The 18,749-nt window shown below is 41.0% G+C and overlaps 2 protein-coding genes across 17 annotated transcripts in view; one reads left to right on the top strand and one right to left on the bottom strand.

The window, feature by feature from the left end:
- pgm3 (phosphoglucomutase 3) overlaps positions 1-18,749 on the bottom strand; it is a 186,667-nt gene that overhangs the window by 40,146 nt on the left and 127,772 nt on the right. The window lies entirely within an intron of this gene.
- dop1a (DOP1 leucine zipper like protein A) overlaps positions 1-18,749 on the top strand; it is a 377,089-nt gene that overhangs the window by 340,224 nt on the left and 18,116 nt on the right. For 11 of the 16 annotated variants that reach the window (XM_043696201.1, XM_043696197.1, XM_043696200.1 and 8 more), the window contains 4 exons: positions 7,090-7,242; positions 10,783-10,919; positions 13,525-13,580; positions 17,371-17,535. In XM_043696201.1, the coding sequence (XP_043552136.1) occupies positions 7,090-7,242; positions 10,783-10,919; positions 13,525-13,580; positions 17,371-17,535 (511 nt within the window). Of the gene's footprint in view, positions 1-7,089; positions 7,243-10,782; positions 10,920-13,524; positions 13,581-17,370; positions 17,550-18,749 lie in introns of those variants that run through there. The other 5 variants (XM_043696206.1, XM_043696204.1, XR_006312556.1 and 2 more) reach the window with 5 other exon arrangements.

Here is an 18,749-nt window from a genome sequence, read left to right as displayed (position 1 = left end):
GGTGGGTAGATATAGGACTGAATTAGGGGTAGGTTCTTCACTCAGCGAGTCGTAAGTTCATGGAATGCCCTGCCAGTAGCAGTGGTGGACTCTCCCTCTTTATGGGCATTTAAGCGGGCATTGGATAGGTATATGGAGGATAGTGGGTTAGTATAGGTTAGGTGGGCTTGGATCGGCGCAACATCGAGGGCCAAAGGGCCTGTACTGCGCTGTATTCTTCTATGTTCTATATTCAGGAAGCCCTCCTGAAGAAGGGCTTATGCCTGAAACGTCGATTCTCCTTCTCCTTGGATGCTGCCTGACCTGCTGCGCTTTTCCAGCAACACATTTTTAAGCTCTGATCTCCAGCATCTGCAGTCCTCACTTTCTCTTCTAACCTGGTTTACTGCATCAGGTGCTCCCGATGTGGTCTTCTCTACATAACCTTAGGGAATGGTTCATCGAGCATTGCAGCCAGGTCCACAGAGGCCGACAGGACCTCTCAGTCTCTTTCCTTCCCCCCCCCCCATCCTGGCCATTTTAATTCCCCTTCCCACTCCCTTTCTGATATGACCATCCTTGGCCTCCTCCACTGCCAAAACGAACCACAGGCATAGATAGAGTTGATAGTTGTCTTTTCCCTAAGATGAGTAATTTCAAGACTAGAGGGCACATTTTTAAGGTGAGGGGAAGGAGTTGTCTCCATTCTATTTTTCTCTTTGGCTGTGCTTTTCTTACTGGCTCTGTCTATTTACAGTTACACTGCCTCATTTTCTCCAATTTTGCTGCAAGCATTTTGCCTGAGGTTTTGGATCAAACACTTGCTTTGCTGAAGCTGACTCACCAGCAGTGTTAACAGAAAAGACTTCAACGGGATTTATCTTTCCCAAAGTTGATAGACACTTTTATCAATCATGTACCTGTATACAACGATCAAATGATAAATGTTACTGCTGTAAACTGACAGCGATTACTTATGGTAAGAAAAGGGGTGCATGGGTCAAGTTATTTTACATTAGGATTCATTCTCCGTACAACATTGTGGGCCAAAGGGCCTGCTCTGTGCTGTACTTTTCTATGTTCTATGTTCTAAAGTGACCATTTAAAATTGTTTCATAATCAATTTTGAATAATAAATTTCCTGATTTTTCTGAGTTGATACATTGTTTTTTAACAAAAATACTTCAAACGTCAAATTTTTCTTGTTCCTTGCAAGAAAATGGCAGTGTATAAAGAAAGGCTGTTGAGTTGTTGCACTAATTAGAGATGATATAATGGCAGTAAATTAAATAAATTATTTTAAGATTTGATTGGCACTCTAAAGAGATTCACCTGATAGTGAAAAGGATGTGGAATTAGAAATATTTACACATGCATTAAGTATGAAATAAGTGAAGGAACTAAAATAATAATCAAGAAATATTTCAACTACTCAAAGTATATCAGCAAGAATCAGTTAAGGGAAAGAGGAAAAAGGAATACAGATTTTACAGTCTGTTCAGGACACCTTTAATAATCAATGTATGAAAAGTCCAATTGGGGAAGTACCACTGCTGAACCCTGTATTGTTAGTGAAGCTGAGAGAAATAAGGTTTATGAAGTATCTAATCAGCATAATAAGATCTTTAAAAATTTTTGAAAATCCAAGATTAATAGATTGGAAAGGGAAATGATCTTATGGGGATGAAAATAGAATTTGGGAAAATTTACCTGGAAAATAATATTGTGCGACAATGAAAACAATGAGACAGAAAACAAGTGGAAAACATTTGGAACGGTGATAAGTAGAGTTTGGAGAAATATATTCGATAAACAAACAAAACAAACTGGCTATTGATAAAAAACAAAGGACAAAGTTGAAATTAAGCTTGAACAAGGATTGTACTGGGGTAACTGTAATTCATGATTTACAAAGATTTGGGTACAAGAATTGGAAATCCAATTTCAGAATTTGTGGATAGCAGTATTTTGGAAAACCCTGTTCGTTAACTACAATATTGACAAGTGTGAGACCATAGATTCATAAACTCTTTGTAGCATAAATGGAGACCATTTGACCCATCAAGTTCATTCAAGGTTTCTGTGGAACAAACCAGTTAATTCTTTCCCCACCCTATCACTATAATCCTGCAAGATTATTTTTCTTCATTTTTGGATGGATAGAATTGAAAATTGGAGAAGTTAAAATAAATAGAAACAGAGTGTTGACAAAAGCTGTGCAGGTCTGGTTGCAACTGAAGAGAAAAAGAAAATTAATAGTTGGTGTCAATTAAGGTTCTTCAGATGCCAGAATTTATGTTAACATTGGTTTAGATCATACATGGAATACTGTGCAGAATTCTTGGACTGGAATTTTAATCAGTCATAAACCAGAATTTGGGGCTATTTCTGTGTCTAATCCTCACATAGTTGGCTTTAAATGCGCCCATTACTATTTTCAAACTTCACATAAAATGAACTTGTCTATGTTCCCATCCCTCTTTAATTTTAGTTTAAACCCTTCCTGACCACACTGGCAAATACACCCCCTACAAAATCAGTTCTGGTCCCACTCAGGTGCAATCCAGCTTGTACCAGTCTCACTTCCCTCAGACCTGGTCTCAATGCATCTGGGATTTAAAACCCTCTCCCTTGTACCATTTCCCCAGCAAAATAATCCTGCTATTTCTCCTCTAACTACTATATGATTGGCAGCAGTTGTCAGATTTGTGATCCTATTTTTTATTTGTTTCCTAACTCCCTTTAGTTTGCTTTTAGGACCTCTTACCTTTTCATTCTTATGTCAATGGTTCTGATGTATAACATGATCACTGGCTCTTCACCTTCCCACTTCAGAATGTCCTGTAGCTGCTTTGAGATTTTCTTGACTCTGGCACCCAGGAGGCAACATACCATCCTGGGGAGTCTCATATGCAGCCAGCGAAACATCTGTCTATTCCCCTTACTACTGATTCTCCGACTACAACAGTCTTCCTACATTTAGTCCTCCTCTCTTGTGCAGAGAGCCAATTATAATTCAACAGATTTGGTTGTTGCTATATTCCTCTGAGACGAGATTGCCTGGAACAGTATCCAGAGCAGCTTATCACTTTTGTAGAGGAATGGCCACAGGGATGCCTGAACTGCCTGCCTAATCACCTTTTTATTCCTGGTGATCATCCATTCCTGCCCTGCCTGTGGAGTCTTAGCCTGTGGAGTAGCTATCCTACTGTACATGCTATGCATAGTACTCTCAGCCATACACTTCAAAGCACCCTCAGCTGCTATTCCAGCTCTGAAATCTAAGTTTTCAGGAGCTGCATCTTGAGCCATATCCTGCACAAGTTCTGGTTCTCAGCACTAAAACTATGCCCAGTCAGAGCGATAGACATAGAATTTAGCAAGGCCTTTGACGAGGTAGACAAATTATTAAAGTTAGATTACATAGGATCCAGGAGGGCTCACCAATTAGATACAAAGTTCCGAAGAAGGGTCACTGGACCCAAAATGTTAACTCTGATTTGCCTCCACAGATGCTGCCAGACCTGCTGAGATTTCCCAGCAATTTCTGTTTTTGTTTTGGACATACAATTGGCTTGACGTTAGGAGACAGAAGGTGATGGTAAAGGTTGTTGTTTAGACTGGAGGCCCAATACCTGCCAGGCTTGTTCATCGTTTATATCGAGAATATAGGTGGCATAGTTAGTAAGTTTGCAATTGACACCAAAATTGATGGACAGTGGACATTAAAGAAGGTTATGTAAGAGTACAACAGGATCGTGATCAACAGAGTCAATGAGTCAAGGAATGGAAAAACTGAGTTTAATTGAGCTAAACACACGGTGTTGCATTTTAGTAAGACAGACATTACAGTTAATGGTAGGGTCCTGGGGAATGTTGTCAAACAGAGTGGTGTGGGTACATAGTTCCTTGAAAGTGGTGTCACAGGTAGACAGGGTAGTGAAGATGTCATTTGGCATGCTTGCCTTCATCGGTCAGAGCACTGAGTACAGGAGTTGGGACATCAAGTTACAGCTTTACAAGACATTGATAAGACCACATTTGGAATACTGTGTACAGTTCTGATCACCACCTTATAGGAAGGATGTTATTAAATTGGAAAGGGTGCAAAAAAGATTTACAAGGATGTTATCAAGACTGGAATGTTTAAGATACAAGGAGAAGCTGAATAGCCTGAGACTTTTTCCCTGGAGCATAGGAGGCTGAGGGGGGACCTTATAGAGGTTTATAAAATCATGGCGGGCATAGATAAGGTAGGGACTAGCCAAGGTGTTTTCCCAGGGAAGGGGTGTCCAAATATAGAGGGCATAGGTTTAAGATGAGAGGGGAAAGATTTAAAAGGGACCTGAAGGGCAACATTTTCACAGAGAGGGTAGTGCATAAATGAAATGAGTGACCAGAGGAAGTGGTAGAGGCAGTTACAAATACAATATTTAAAAAACATTTGGACAGGTATATAGTTCGGAAAGGATTAGAGGGATATCAGCAAAATGCAGGCAAATGGGACTATTTCAGTTTAGGAAACGTGGTCATGGATGAATTGGGCCATGCTGTATGATTCTAAGAGTAGAGCAGGGAGAGTGCACCACAGCCCTTTAAATTTCACTGTCCTTTAAATTAAACCCTTAAAAATCAAATATTATTAATTACTCTAGGGCCCTAAAGGCTGTAGTGGACTTGCTGCTGAATGATATGCAGGTTCCCAATTATGAAGGGCCAATGGGAACCATCTAAACACTTTGAGATTGGGAGCTAACATGACGATGTAAATAGAGAGGAGACTGGCAATTAAGGTAATTTTACTTTTTCCAATATCACAGCTGCATAGCCATGTTCCTGGTCAGAAAAGTCCTCCAACAGACTGCTGCAGTGGCTAGCATGGGTCAGGGTGTAAGTCGATTCTCTCAATTGATCTATCAGAGCAACAGATTCTCTGATTCTGGACAGTCACTATTCCAACATAATAGGAGTTGCAGATGAGGGCCCTGTGGAATCCTCATGTTAGCAGACTCCAAAGCAATTGCTGAAAAATTGAATGTTCCTCCAGACAAATTCTTTATGCCTGAAACCCTGCAAAAGTTTCAAAATCGGAGACTTCAATGGTTCTGATGAAATTACGTAAAATAGTTACTCAGGAAATGTTCAACTATTAATTGCATATTCTAACTCGTGAGTAACAGTTAAACTGACCCATACTTATCTCATATATCCCACCTACACTATCCCTGACCTGACACCTCAACCACAGGACCTGAGACCACAACTTCTGACCCAACCCACCACTGAGTAGACCCCTAAACTCTGTCTTGTCAGTTGATCTCTCACCAGACTGTACTAAACCCAACCCCACACCAGACCTAATTTCTCCTGCTCACCCAGGCTACATTAAAGGCTTTCTTGCTTCCCATGGAACTTTATACAACCTGATACTGTACATACATCGTAACTGGAACCCTACTTACATGACACCCTAACCTCCTGCCAATCTGGTAGCCCACCCTCCCAGCACCTTAACATCACGTTTACCTTCTATGCTTTGACAACAGATGTTTTCAATATTGCAGTCAGGTCCTCTAAATTTCAAAATGCAGAAACTGATTACCTTGAAAAGGGGATGTGGCTTGCCTTCCCCTAACAATTTCAAGCTACAAAAAATGCATTTCTATCTATTTCTGAATGACACCTGGGCAGAATCTGCTCTCCGATATGTGAAGCTTCCTTTTTGTGCAAAAAGGGCTGGGCTCTGTTAATCCCTGTAAAATTGACCCCAATGCGTTCAAGACCACGTGAGCAGCCCACATTGCTGATTGGAAATCCTAGTTATTGTGCAGCTAGGACTTTAATAAGCACTTAATTAATTGCTTTCAATTGGCTGCCTGCCACTTGCCAGTAGCAGTCTATCTGACCCCAAGTCAACCATCTTCGAAATTATTCAGTATTAGGAGTTGTAGCAGAAAACCAGTGTGTGGCTTGGTGCCAAACTGTGCCTCCAATTATCACGGTCATGATTTTCAAATCTCTCGCTTAGTCTCAATACTACTAAAAGAATATATGGGCACTGAAGACAGTGCTGGAAAGATTGAAAGATGTGATTCTTTTCTCTAAAATAAAACAGACTAAAGTGCTTTCTATTTATATGTTTGTCCTGGGTGGGGTGCCTGGGGTTTGTGTCCTCATCCAGGACAAACCAGGAGACAACAGCTTCGCTTCACTTGGAGGTCACCACTGATGATGTTACCTAGCCAGGTAATGAAACGTCTGGATATCAAACCTACAGCTCAGAGAGCAAAACTACACCCTAAACCTCTATCTGAGCAACAAACCTTGCAGTGATCACTGATAAATCCACTAGGGAATTCAGCAGAATCATCTTTACCCAGAGTAAAGCAAGAGCAATTTAGAACTCCCCACCTCAGGGAATGATTGAGGCAAATAGCATTGTTGCTTTTTGGGGAAAGTTACATTAAAGAGGAATGGAAGGCGACTTGTGATGCATAAACAGTGGTACAGATTAGTTCAGCCAAATGCTATATGTTTTGGGCAGCACAGTGGTTAGCACTGCTGCTTCAGTGCTGCTCCAACTATCCAATCCACCAACCTGTCAATGTCCCTGTGGATTTCCACTACCTTTTGCTCAGATTTTTATGACACCGAGTCAGATAGCTGAGCCCAGTCAGTTGCAACACAGTAAAATTAAACCATCAAAGACTCCCAAATGGTCACTCCAATGGTTCCCTTCTGAATAAACAATCCTGGGTGGCACACTGGATCGGTGGTTGGCCTCACAGTGCCATGGACCCAACTTTGATTCCAGCTGTTGTGCAAACACCACACAGACAGTCACCATTCTCCCCATGTCTGCATGGGTTTCTTCCATGTATTGCCCTCCCCTGGTTGGGTTCAACTCCAATAACACTCAAGAAGCTTGACACCATCCAAGACAAAGCATTCTGATTGTTTGGGTCCCTGCCAACCACCTTCTGCATTCACTCCCTTTGCCTTGAATGCACAAAGGAATGCGATTTAAGTAAGTGTGTAAAAGTTAGTGTAAAGACTTATAATGTATTTGAGACATTTCCCTAACCAGGTAGTGATTTTCACCTCCCACAGCTCGAGTTGCCGTGGCACAAAGCAGTTCACTCAATTTGTTTGCAAGTCGTGAGGCGGAATTGGAACAGCGAGCAATGCTCCTAAAGAGGTTGGCCTTTGCTATTTTTAGCAGTGAAGTGGATCAATACCAGAAGTATCTACCAGACATACAAGGTTAGTAACGCTATTCAAATGTGTATTAAAGCATCATGCACCGAAGATAGAGTGGTTATCTCTGAGATGTTTAGATAACATTGTCAACTTGGTAAAACATAAATTAATTAATGAATATCATGAAACCCTGCATAGCAATACCATATTAGGTCATGTCCCCACTGATGGTGATTTGTTTGAACTATGGCAGCTCTGTGAGAGGTAGTAGCATGATGGTGCCAGGAGTGCTACATTGGTCGCTGCAATTAAGTGACAGATAATAATTACATATGAGGCACCTGATGGCATCAACCTTCTGGTTGACAACTCTCTGCAGTGACAGGCTTTCAGTGTTAACTGGAGGAGAAAGTGAGGTCTGCAGATGCTGGAGATCAGAGCTGAAAATGTGTTGCTGGAACAGCGCAGCAGGTCAGGCAGCATCCAGGGAACAGGCTTATGCCCGAAACGTCGATTCTCCTGTTCCCTGGATGCTGCCTGACCTGCTGCGCTGTTCCAGCAACACATTTTCAGTTTCAGTATTAACTCTCAATTATAAGAACAAGAAGCATTGAAGTAGTGGTCTGCACCCTGGTAGAGTGCAGTTGATCATTAATTCCCTTTCAGCGGTGAAGTCATGTTCTCTTGAGCCGCCGTGGTGCTGGCCTCCATACCCACCTCTATCTGGACAGCCTTTTGGGAGATAAAAACAGAAAATGCTGGAAAAGCTGAGCAAGTCTGGGAACATCTGGGGAGAGAAATCTGAGTTAATGTTTCTGAAGTTCTGAGGAAGGATCAATCTCCATAGATGCAGCCAGACCTGCTGAGCTTTCCCAACAATTTTATTATATTGTTTCTGATTTACAGCACTCGCAGTTCTTTTGGTTTTTATTTAGCCTGTAGGGAGATCCTGCTAAAGCATGGTGCTGCTTTTTGTCTGATCTCTGACTTCTCTAGGGATGGGTAAGGGCGATAAGCAGAAGTTGAATGATTTCTTGGGTTACAGAGGGTGAAGTGCTTTCTGGTTACCTTTCAACTATGGTGGGTGTTGGAGCCTGGAACGCCTGCACGGCTTCAAAACATTGTGACCCTCTACCCATAAAATTTGGCATTTCATCCACACGTGAATATGTAAAAAGCAAGTCTGAAGTAACCAAACTTCAGTATACAGCACAATTCTAAAGAGCTGCAGCAACAGAAGGACCTGAGGGTACATGTATGCGGATCTTCAAAGGTAGAAAGGCATATTGATCATTGTTAGTAGCCTCCTGAGGATGTAGAGGCGTTGTTGAGGTTTTTTGACCATCACATCAACGTGGGTAGACCAGGACAGATTGTTGGTGATCTTCACTCCTGTCATCCACCTCCATCTCAACACCATTGATGTAGACAGGGACGTGCCCCCACCATGCTTAATGAAATCAATGACCAGCTCTTTCATTTTGCTGACATTAAGGGAGAGATTGTTATATTTACGTCACACCACCAAGCATTCTGAGATCTGACCTACAACAGTAGTTTCAACAGCAAACTTGTGGATGGAGTTAGGACGGAATGTGGCCACGCAGTCACGAGTGTATGTAGTAAGGGGCTGAGTACACAGCCTTGCAGGATGCTAATGTTGAGCATTATCACAGAGGAGCTGTTGTTGCCAATTCTCACTGATGTCGGTCAGGAAGTTGAGGATCCTGTGGTGGACAGCTGAGCGGAGATCTGGGTCTCAACGATTAGTTTGGTTGGAATTATTGTGTTGAAGGCACAGCTGTAGTAGGAGCCTGACAAGCCTGACAAGTCTTTTTCACTTGAAAGTGAAAGGATGAGGGGTGACCTGATAAATTAAAGTTGGAGTCTTTTTCCCAGGGTAAAAATGTCAAGTACTACAAGACTTAGGTTTAAGGTAAAAGAGGGTAAGTTTAAAGGAGATGTGAGAGGTAAGTTTTTTTTTTACACAAGGTAGTAAGTGCCTAGAATATGCTGCCAGAGGAGATGGTGGAAATGGATACAAAGGGAACATTTAAGAGGCTTCCTGATAAGGTATATGAATAGGCAGGGAAAATAAAGGTACAGACCACAGAGGCAAAAGATTTTTAGTTTAGAAATATTAACTCCTGAGTTAAACTGAAGTAAAGGTTCTTTTGTATCAATAAAATGAAATAAAATATGTCTACAATATCCTTTCAAAATGAAATATGTTTCTGTCAAAAATAAAAGGATGAGAGCCACAACCACATCAGCTGTCTAGTGGAAATTCATTTCCTCACCATTTCAAGTTGAAACTTTAGTGTCCCTTGATGATCATTCCACTCTGCACAAGATTTCTCAGATATAATTATCATAAGCAAGGCAAACCTCAGTAACTTTCTACCCTCAAACCTTTGAAAGTTCCATCTATCTGTTCTTCTTTTGAACAGAAACTAAACTAGCGATTTTTGAGAAGATTTGTAGCTCAGGTTGAGGATATGGATGTAAGTTTGCTTGGTGAGCTAAAAGGTTTGTTTTCAGACATTTCGTCACCATGACTAGGTAACATCATCTGTGAGTGCCTCTGGTGAAGCGCTGGTATTATGTCCCACCTCTCTATTTATAGGTCTTGGTTTCTTAAGGTGAGTGATGTCATTTCCGGTTTTATTTCTCAAGGGAAGGTAAATGGGGTCTAAATCGATGCATTTTTTGATGGCGTTCTGGTTAGAATGCCAAGCCTCTAGGAATTCTCGTGTGTGTGTGTGTCTTTGTTTCGCTTGTCCTAGGGTGTGTGTGGTGTTCTTTATCTGGAAATCCGTCAATAAACACATTGATTTAGACCCCATCTACCTTCCCTTGTAAAAAAAAAAAGGAAATAACATTACTCACCTTAAAAAACCAAGACTTATAAATAGAGAGGCAGGACATACCACCAGTGCTTCACTGGAGGTTTTCACTGATGATGTGACCTAGTTATGGTGACAAAATGTCTGAAAACAAACCCTCCAGCTCAGCGAGCAAACTTACATCCAGAAACTGAACTCTCAAAAGCATTATGTTTGATTGTTACCACAAAGCAGTTCTCCTTGCTTGCCACAGCATTAGTTTCTTTGTTTTTCAATGCACAGCTGTCACTATTCTTTGAAATACTTTGGAATGTATTAAAATCTCACTGATGGTTTTGGTTTGAAAGCTCTATCATTTGGGCATTTTCTAAACTGAAGTGTTTGAAAGTGGCATTTTAAAATAATTACATTCTAAATTTGCAAAGCCTCTGCATTCTTGGGAAAACCGATTCAAATCACTGGTGCAATTCAAATTCAATTCATTAATAAGATTTGTAATTTAAAGGTAGTCTCAATAAAAATGACCATGAAATCATCAACTGTTGTAAAAAACCACCTGGTTCACTAATATCCATTAGGAAAATGCCGTCCTTATACTGTCTGGCTTATGCTTTACATCAAAACAAATGATCTGATAGATTATTTGTAGTTATTCATAATTAATGTATGTAAATCATCATCTTAGAATTACCTTGCCAGTAAATGCCATTCATTTTGGCGTTTTTCTTATTGATCTTTATATTTTTCACTATTTCAGAGCGCCTGGTGGAAAGTCTGCGTCTACCACAAGTCCCCACACTCCATGCCCAGGTGTTCCTATTTTTCCGGGTATTGCTGTTACGGATGTCTCCACGCCATCTCACCTCACTGTGGCCTACTATGATCACAGAACTGGTAAGTTGACTGTAGAGTCATAGAGTTGTACAGCAAGGAAACAGACACTTCAATCCAATTCGCCCATGCGGACCACATATTGAATCTAGCCCTATTTGCCAGCATTTGGCCCATATCCCTCTAAACCCTTCCTGTTCATGTACCCATCCAGATGGCTTTTAAGTGTTGTAATTGTACCAACCTCCTATGTTTACTTTGGCAGTTTATTCCATATACACTACCCTCTGTGGGAAAAAGTTGCTCCTTCGGTCCCTTTAAAATCTTTCCTCTCTCTCCTTAAACTATGCCCTCTAGTTTTTGACTTTCCTATCCTGTGGGGAAAAAAAAACACCTTGGCTATTAGCCCTATCCATGCCCTCATGATTTTATAAACATCTATAAGATCACCCCTCAGTCTTTGTTCCAGGGAATTTGCCCCAACCTATTCAGCCTCTCCAACCTCAGCAACATCTTTGTAAATCTTTTCTGAATCCTTTCAAGTTAAACACATCTTTTCTTTATAGCAAGGAAACCAGAATTGAATGCAGTATTCTAAAAGTGTTTTAACCAATGCCCTGTATGGCCACAATCTGACATCCCAACTCCTATACTGAATGCACTGACCAAGAAAGGCAAATGTACCTTCTTTATTACTGTCTACCTGGGACTCTGCTTTCAAGAAACCATGAACCTGTACTCCCAGGTGATGCCAAAATATATGAAGGAAAAAGTAAAAAGTATTTGAATTAGCCCAGTTCAATTAATTCATAGAAGTAGAGGAAAGTCATTGCAAGTGTTTGACACTCAATGTTGCAATTTTTTAATGGTCACGCAAATGGCTTGATTTTCTACTTGATTACTTTTTTTCCTCTGGTGCTTCATCTCATCTCTTTTGACAGCATTTTCCGAACACACAATCTGTACCACCTAGAATGACAAGGACAGGAGGTACATGGGATCACCTTCCAAGTTCCCTTCCAAGCCCCACGTGATCCTAACAGCCCTGTGGGTGTATCATCTTCACTCCACCTCTTCCTGCATTGCAACTGTTTGAGATGGTAACTCACCCCACCTTTCGAGAGCAATTAGAGATTTTCAGTATTTGCTGGCAGAGCCAGTAATGTCCACATCCCATGAATTTTTTTTAAACTGCCGTAAATTACTCAAGAGTCCATGGACAAAATTGTAGAACTTAAACTGATGTTTTATTTATTACACCTATACATAAAGAATAGGTGTTGGAAATGAGACTTGCTCCCTTGAAAAATTTGTACATGTGGCAGTGTCGTAAGAGCAACAGGTAGTATCACTCGATTAACCATCCAGAGCCCTGGCTAATGCTCTCATCTTCCACCTTGGGGCTCTCCAACCACACAGGATCAATGTGGATTTCATCAGTTTCCTCATTTCCCCTCCCCCCATCTTATCCCAATTCCAACCTACCAACTCAGCACTGCCCTCATAACTGGTCCCACCTGTCCATCTTCCTTCCTGTCTATCCACTCCACCGTCCTCTCCGGCCTATCATCATTACCCTCTCCTCCATTTATCTATCACACTCTCAGCTACCTTCCCCCCCCCGCCCCCAGCCCCACACCCCCTCTCATTTATCCCTCCACCCTCTCGGCTCACAGCCTCATTGCTGATGAAGGGCTTTTGCCTAAAGCATTGATTCTCCTGCTCCTTGGATGCAGCCTGACCTGCTATGCTTTTCCAGCACAATGCACTCTACTCTAATCTCCAGCACCTGCAGTTCTCACTTTTGCCTAATGCTCGAGGGACATAGGTTCAAATTTCAACTCTAATCATGTAAAATGTGGAGTTAAATTCAAGTAATTAGAAAAACCTTGTATTGAAAGCTCGTCTCTCTAAAGCTGACCATAAAACAACCATCAATTGTAAATACCTATCTCATTCACTTATGTCCTTTAGAGAAGAAAACCAGCTATTCTGCCCAGTCTGACCCATTTTTGACTGTAGTTCCACAATAATGTAATTGACTCTTAACTGCTTTCTGAAATGGCATTCTCACAATTCAAGGGAAATTTAGGAATAAACGAAATATATTGGCCTTGTCAGCAACACTTGCATATCATGGAAGAATAAACATTAACTCTGTTAACTTACAGGTATCTTCATATCATGGAAAAGAGTTATCTATGAATATCTCTACTCTGACTTTACTGTGCATGTTTTCATCTTTTGTCCTGAGCTATTTTTCTAGATTTGATGAGAAAAAACTATTGTGCTTCTGGAGAAGAGCTGCTTCTTCTACTGTTCTCATCCAATATTGCATTTGTCGTCCTCGTGTCTTTCCCATGAGGGATTTTTGCTGCATTTCATCCCCTGTCAAACACATTGGTAATAACTAATATGGAATTTCTCCCTCTCTAAACACCTGCCATGGATGTATTGGCAGAACTGCCAGGTTGATTATCAGTCTGCTTGGCTGCATCATGAATGCGCCTTCAGTGGCCAACAAGCCTTGGAGAGGGGGCTTGAGCCGAGAGCCTCTGGCTCAGGAGCAGGGGGTTTGCTATCTACTCAGCATAAGACCTCATTCTGAAGGCCAACAATTTTTGTTTTAGATCTTAAGCAATTATATTCTTCTTCTCAAATCTTAAAGGTGCAAGTATTTTTGCTGATTGAACAAGAACTGACAGCAGATGAAGACATTTCAAGGTAATGGGTTTCTACAGCTAATCTTAATGATTTAACTGCAATTTCCCAAAACTAAGGTCCTACTTTCTGTTGTTGGAAAATGTTCTGGTTGTTCATTCCATAAAGATTCAGCGAATAGGTGCAAAACTCTGGTTCAAAAGATGATGCTAATGTTCTTCGGGAGGGTTTAAACTAATTAAGCAGGGGGATGAGAACCTAAATTGTAGTTCTCAGTGACCAGGAGGTTAAGAGTAGCAAGATCAGAGCTAAGGTTTCAAGGTTGTAAGAATGCACTGACAAGCAGGAAGGTGGTTTGAAGTGTGTCTACTTCAATGCCAGGAGCATCCAGAATAATGTGGGTGAACTTGCAGCATGGATTAGTACCTGGGACTTTGATATTGTGGCCGCTTCAGAGACATGGATAGAACAGGAACAGGAATAGTTGTTGCAGGTTCCGCGATTTAGATGTTTCAGTAAGAACAGAGAAAATGGTAAAACGGGGAGGTGTGGCATTGTTAGTCAAGGACAATATTACGGTGGCAGACAGGACTTCTGAGGACTCTTCTACTGAGGTAATATGGGCTGAGATTAGAAACAGGAAAGGAAAGGTCACCCTGTTGGGAGTTTTCTATAGGCCTCCGAATAGTTCCACAGATGTAGAGGAAAGGATTGCAAAGATGATTCTGAATAGGAGTGAGAGTAACATGGTAGTTGTTATGGGGCCTTTAACTTTCCAAATATTGACTGGAAATACTATAGTTTGAGTACTTTAGATGGGTCAGTTTTTGTCCAGTGTTGCAGGAGGATTTCCTGACACAGTGTGTACACAGGCCAACAAGGGGTGAGGCCACATTGGATTTGGTACTTGGTAACGAACCTAGCAAGGTGTTAGATTTAGAGGTAGGTGAGCACTTTGGTGATAGTAACCACACAATTTGGTTGTTTATTTTAGCGACAGAAAGTGATTGGTATATAATGTAGGGCAGGAGTTATTGCTGGCGGAAAGGCAATTATGATGCAATTGGGCAAGATTTAGGATGCATAGGATGGGGAAGGAAATTGCAGGGGAGGGGCACAATTGAAATGTGGAGCTTATTCAAGGAATAGCTACTGTGTGCCCTTGATGTACCTGTCAGGCAGGCAGGAAGTGGTTGAGCGAGGAAGCCGTGGTTTACTAAAGAAGTTGAATCTCTTTGTCAAGAGGAAGAAGAAAGCTTATGTTCGATGAGATGTGAAGGCTCAGGTAGGGCGCTTGAGAGTTACGAGTTAGCCAGGAAGGACCTAAAGAGAGAGCTAAGAAGAGCCAGGAGGGGACACGAGAAGTTGTTGGCAGATAGGATCAAGGAAAACCCTAAAACTTTCTATCAGTATATCAGGAGTAGAAGAATTCTTTCCTTAGTCAATCAAGGATAGTAGTGGGAAGTTGTGCATGGAGTCCGAGGAAATAGGAGAAGCGCTAAATTAATAACCACTGAGCCAGTGCTGCCTCACAGCGCCAGGGTATCGGGTTCAATTCTCGCCTCGGGCGACTGTCTGTGTGGAGTTTGCACATTCTCCCCATGTCTGCGTGGGTTTCCTCCAGGTGTTCCGGTTTCCTCTGACAGTCCAAAGATATGCAAGTCAGGTGAATTGGCCATGCTAAATTGCCCATAGTGTTAGGTGCATTAGTCAGAGGGAAGTGGGTCTGGGTGGGTTACCCTTCGGAGGGTCGGTGTGGACTTGTTGGACAGAAGGGCCTGTTTCCACACTGTAGGGAATCTAATCTAATCTAATATTTTTCGTCAGTATTCAGACTGGAAAAAGACAATTTTGTCGAGGAGAATACTGAGATACAGGCCACTAGACTATACAGGATTGAGGTTCACAAAGGAGGAGGTGTTAGCAATTTTAGAAAGTGTGAAAATAGATATATCACATGGGCCGAATGGGATTTATTCTAGGATTCTTGGGAAGCCAGGGCAGAGATTGCAGAGCCTTTGGCTTTGATCTTTATGCCATCGTGTCTACAGGAATAGTGCCAGAAAGTTGCCACCTCAGTTGATAGGGTTGTTAAGAAGGCATACGGTGTGTTAGCTTTTATCAGTAGAGGGGCCGTGAGGTTACGTTGCAACTGTACAAAACTCTAGTTCGGCCACACTTGGGGTATTGTGTACAGTTCTGGTCACCGCATTATAGGAAGGACGTGGAAGCTTTGGAAAGGGTTCAGAGAAGATTTCCTAGGGTGTTGCTTAGTATGGAGGAAAGGTCTTAATAGGAAAAGCTGAGGGACTTGAAGCTGTTTTCGTTAGAGAGAAGGAAGTTGAGAGGTGATTTAATTGAGACATAAGATAATCAGAGGGTTAGATAAGGTAGACAGTGAGAGCTTTTTTTCCTTGGATAGTGATCGCTAGCATGAGAGGTCATAGCTTTAAATTGAGGGGTGATAGACATAGACTCACCAACATTGAGGGCATTTAAACGGTCATTGGATAAACATATGGATGAAGATGCAATAATGTAGGGTAGATGGGCTTCAGATTGGTTCCACAGATCAGCGCAACGTCAAGGGCTGAAGAGCCTGTACTGCGCTGTTATGTTCTATGATGCTGAACCACTTTTTCAAGACTGACATGTAGAATTAACTATTAATTACAGTGTAAATTTCAACTTTATGCAGTGACCCCTTCGGAATTGCTATGCCAGGTTTTTAAAATCCTGGTATCTTAAGTTACAACCTCAGCAAACCCAAGTACAATAGCTTCTCACTTTACTGTGGTATCTTTGGCTGAGGTTTAGACTTTACTGCTAAATTACTTGAGTTGAAAATCTGAATTGCTCATCAGAACCTGAGACAAACCATACATTTCTTACATACAAAACTTACAACTTCACTTTGTCAATCCTAACTAAATTTGACTGAAGCGCCCATAATAAGAATATTTTAAAAAATCAAACTTGAGCTGCACACGACTCGATCCTACACTATGTCTTGCTTTCATTTTTTCATCTCCACCCACGTTTGAACTGGATTTACATATAATGTGGAGTCACTGTGTGTTTCACTAATATTTTTCCAAATTCTGAAGCCTGATGATTATTATTTATTATATTATTAATACTTATAATTCCAAGTGTTATACTCTGCATAATTTTGGAGCAAGCTGTATATCAAAACAAAGCTTGGAATTTGTTTCATGTTGTTTCAGTAGCATCATAAGAGCTAGGAATATTGTTATTCCTTAAGTGATAAAGATGAATTTCTTAAAGCTGCAATAGAGGAGCCATCCTTCCTGTAGTTGACAGCAGAAGTTTGGTTGCCACAATTGTTAGACTCCTGATTGGAGCAGCTTTCATGATTTCTGAGGTTTGTGTACTCAAACGTGACTGTTTTTATTTAGGACCTGAATATGCAAGCCAGAATGATGGCAAGTGCTAGTCTACATTGAAAGTGTTGGCATGATCTGTACTTGGTTTCCAATGGGCATGAAATTCACAATTTTCATCAGATGGCACTATACTGGCATACCACAAACTGACTACTGGAAGAAATTAAAGTTATATGTGTACTTACAAGCATATCAATGAGGTTGGAGTTATAGCTTGTGTTAAGTACAATAGATGGATGCATTATTCTTAGGTCATGCTGTACTGACCTAGGAATGTTCTACTCTCTAGTGTTGATGTGCTCATTTTTCCAAAACAATACTCTTAAAGTGTACCACTGAATGTACGAGTCAGCACATTTTTGAATCACTTACAATATTTTACTGACAGGAAAGTTCCAAAATATAGAGTAAGCATATACCATTGTTAATCCTCTTATCAACTTCAGAACTGCTGGACCATCAGTGTCGGGCTTGGAAACCACCTACATGGGAGGTAATGGGGTCTCCACATCTTACAACAATCAGCGGTGGCTTGGCCTATACCTGTCTGCATGCAAATTCCTGGATTTGGCTTTGAACTTGCCCTCTGAAAACCTTCCCCAATTTCAGATGTAAGTGAGTGAAGGTATTATTGTTTTCTTTCAAACATGATATCAAATCTAAAATTGTTAGCGTTATTGTGATTGTTTCTCAGTGATACTTTGCAGAGAAAGGAGAGAAAAGAAAGACATATTTGAAGGATTTAAGTCCAAATCATTGTTCTTTAAACTGTAACCAATACTTTTGCAGACAGCTGTTTTAGCTAATGTGACCTTAGTATGTAGGCATTTCGGAAATCCATTTCGGAGACATTTACAAAAAGAGAGGTCAAGTTAGATGAAACTGTTGAAAGCTTTGAGGTTAAACAAATTAGGATTGATATGGGAATACAAATGGAAGTTACTATTTAGATTTTCAAAATAAAACCTAAATAAGCATCTACGTGTAGAAGATTAGGGATTGGGGGTACTATGTTAGAACATAATACAGCCTGTGCCAATCAACTAATCCCATGTCCCTGCTCATGGTCCATATCCCTCCATTCCCTACCTGTTCATGTGTCTGTCTAAATGCCTCTTAGAATTTGCTATCATATCTGGTTCTACTGTCTCCACTGGAACATGTTCCAGGTACCTACTACCCTCTGTGTTTTTAAAAAAAAAAGTTCCTCCCACATCTCCTTTAAACTTGCCCTGTCTTACCTTAAACCTACACCCCCAAGTATTTGACATTTCCATCCTGGGAAAGTGATTCAGACTATCCACCCTATCCATGTTTCTCGTAACTTTATGTACTTCAGCCTGTGATGCACTAGAAAAAACAATCCAAGTTTGTCTGACCTCTCCTTATAGCTAATATACTGCAATCCAGTCAACATTCTGGAAACCTCATCTGTATCCTTGCCAAAGCCTCCACATCCATCCCATAGTGCAGCAACCAGAATGGTGCACAGTACTCCAAATATGGCTTGACCCAAAGCCTTAAACTGGCAACATGACTTACCAGCTTTTATATGCAGTGTGCCAACCGATGAAAGCAAGCATCATATGCCTTCATTACCACCTTATCTATTTCATTGTCCCTTTCATAAGAACATAAGAAATAGGAGCAGGAGTAGACCATCTGGCTCCTCAATAAGATCTTTTCTTAGACTCCGCTCCACTTACCTGCCTGCTCTTCATAACCCTTAAAAGCTTTACTGTTCAAAAATCTATCTATATTTGCCTTAAAAACATTCAACAAGGTACCCTCAACTGCTTCACTGGGCAGGGACTCTCATAACACT

Source organism: Chiloscyllium plagiosum, chromosome 9 (genome assembly GCF_004010195.1).
Source record: "Chiloscyllium plagiosum isolate BGI_BamShark_2017 chromosome 9, ASM401019v2, whole genome shotgun sequence".
NCBI lineage: Eukaryota > Metazoa > Chordata > Chondrichthyes > Orectolobiformes > Hemiscylliidae > Chiloscyllium > Chiloscyllium plagiosum.
This window is presented reverse-complemented; position numbering and strand designations above follow the sequence as displayed.